The 2227-nt window shown below is 41.6% G+C and overlaps 1 protein-coding gene across 1 annotated transcript; it reads right to left on the bottom strand.

The window, feature by feature from the left end:
* Positions 1–379: 379 nt before the first annotated feature.
* On the bottom strand, positions 380–1830 carry LOC131054796 (3-ketoacyl-CoA synthase 11). Its single transcript, XM_057989406.2, has one exon. It carries the CDS (start codon positions 1825–1827, stop codon positions 478–480), a length of 1350 nt encoding a protein of 449 aa, XP_057845389.2. The 5' UTR covers positions 1828–1830; the 3' UTR covers positions 380–477.
* Positions 1831–2227: the final 397 nt, after the last annotated feature.

The following is a 2227-nucleotide window of genomic DNA, read 5'->3' as shown; positions in this document are numbered from 1 at the left end:
CATTTATAATGAATAATTGAGCTTTAAGTTTTTTTTATATATTAAAAACAATTATAAGAATGAATTGAGCTTCCAAACTATGCCAAGAATATTGAATGGAATGATCTTCATGGCTCTTTAAGCATGGAATCAACTTACTCATATTGAATCTGGCGTCACCTAAAAACAGCTTGTTAAATTTTTATTTTAAAGTAAAAAAAGGTAACGAATTTATGCCATCAACATATTAATTGAATCAGGAAAGAATCTTTTTCTTAATATTTTATTAAAGAGCTTTGTTGGGATTCACAACGCTGCCCAGTCCAATACAGTCGCTTTGATGATCTCGTTATACAAAACATCATTATGACAACGAGATTTAAGGCTGGACAAATACACAGACAGCAAAATTATTGGCTTCAATTACGGATTAAATCAAGACATATCAAACGAACAACAAACTGGGTATCCACGGAAGATCACAGGAATCCAACAAAATCAACAAACTGGGTATCGGTGAACAACATCAACCCAGGGATTCCCACTCTGAGAAGGACCCAAATCACAAAGAGCCTTCCAAACAATGGAATTACATTTGAATCCAGTACCAAATGCAATCATCCACACTTTATCTCCTTTCTTGATCCGCTTCTTGGCTTCAAAATAAGCCAACTGATACATCACCAAGCTGCTCGAGGTATTGCCAAACCTATGCAGAACCATGCGCGCAGGCTCGACCAAATACTCACTCAGCCGTAGGCTTCCACTGATCTTGTTTATCACGGCCTTTCCACCGGTGTGAATACAGAAATGGTCAAAAGCCTGACGAAAATCTGGAACGTAAGGCTTAATCTCCATGCTCAGAAAATAAATACCCACAAGAGACAACACATATTTCAGCTGCTCTGAATATGGCAGAACCATCGGAGCCAAAGATCTGATATGATCATGGAGGCCTTCACCGGCCACTCTGATAAGATCCTTGGTAAGCGATATACCCACATGGCCATCTTCATCCTCCTCCTGGAATGCTGCCCGGTAAGACTTATCATCTGCCCCTCTGTGGGTTCGCAGAGTCTGAAGAAGCTCCAGCTTAGACCGGCTTCTATCCCCTGCCCTGCTAGACAATACTACAGCAGAGCAACCCACTCTAAAAATAGAGTTGGTGACAAGCATGGATCTGTTCTCACCATAATAAGTATTGAGAGTAATATTCTCCGTTATGACAACCAGAGCATACCCACTTCTAGAACATGTTCTAAGCAAGTCACTGGCTGTTTGAATTGCTATGACACCAGAGCTGCACCCCATGCCGGCAAAATTCAGGATTTTGACGTCCTCTTTCATACCGTAGCGGTAAACGAGCAGGGCAGCGAGAGATGGGGATGCGCTGTACATGCTACATGCGACCACCACTACGTCGATATCTTTGCCCCTTAAGCCGGTGTTCTCAAACACCTCATCCACTGCCCCAAAAATGACTATTTCTGCTTCCTCTCGAGCTGCTTCCAGAGTTTCCACTGGATCCTCTTTGAAGAAGAAGGGTGGAAAGTATGTTTCCTCGCCAATGCCTGATTTCAGGTAAATATTCTTCATAAACTCTACGCTCTTGTCACTGAACTTTTCAGTCCTCATTGCCAAATACTGTAAGAGTTCGTAGTTGCATTTCATGTCATCTGCAGGCTTGAAGCAGGAAAATCCCACCATGAAAATTCTTCGAGGCTTTAACAAACGGTAAACTAATAGCCCACAGGAAACAACCCAGAAGATAGTGATTGCTATCCTCACATCGGTAGCCCACTTGTTCAGGATATGAAAAAAGGTAGACATTGTTGCGAGCGCCACCATCTTTACGACCTTAGGAATTCTTTGCAGGAAAGTGTATTCTTAGATTGCTATATATATTATCTGATTGATAGTAAGCCAATTTAGTAAATGCAGTCCCGGTTTCCAACCTCTCTGTCTGTCTAGAGAAATAATTAATGGAGGTTGACCTTCATTGATGACTGGCAACTGTCCAACAGATTTAGTTTCTTAAGAGATGTGAGCCTGAGTCGGACTCAATTAATTTCATGCATTCATGGTCCACATGTAGGGTTGGTTAGCTATGAACATGCAATGGCGTAATTCATAATTCATAGTTGGCATGCGCTGTCTAGAGGTGGGAAATAAGAGAGAGCTTTGACTCCTGCCCACTGTCTTCAGTGTCCGCGTACAAAATAGTCAAAAAGAAACTGGATAAGAATTC

Source organism: Cryptomeria japonica, chromosome 3 (genome assembly GCF_030272615.1).
Source record: "Cryptomeria japonica chromosome 3, Sugi_1.0, whole genome shotgun sequence".
In the NCBI taxonomy this organism is placed as follows: Eukaryota; Viridiplantae; Streptophyta; class Pinopsida; order Cupressales; family Cupressaceae; genus Cryptomeria; species Cryptomeria japonica.
Note: the sequence above shows the minus strand (reverse complement) of the source record. Positions and strands in the feature narration are given on the sequence as shown.

Excerpts from the sequence above, each read along its gene's own strand:
- LOC131054796 (XM_057989406.2), bottom strand. The coding sequence starts at position 1,827 with ATGGTGGCGCTCGCAACAATGTCTACCTTTTTTCATATCCTGAACAAG.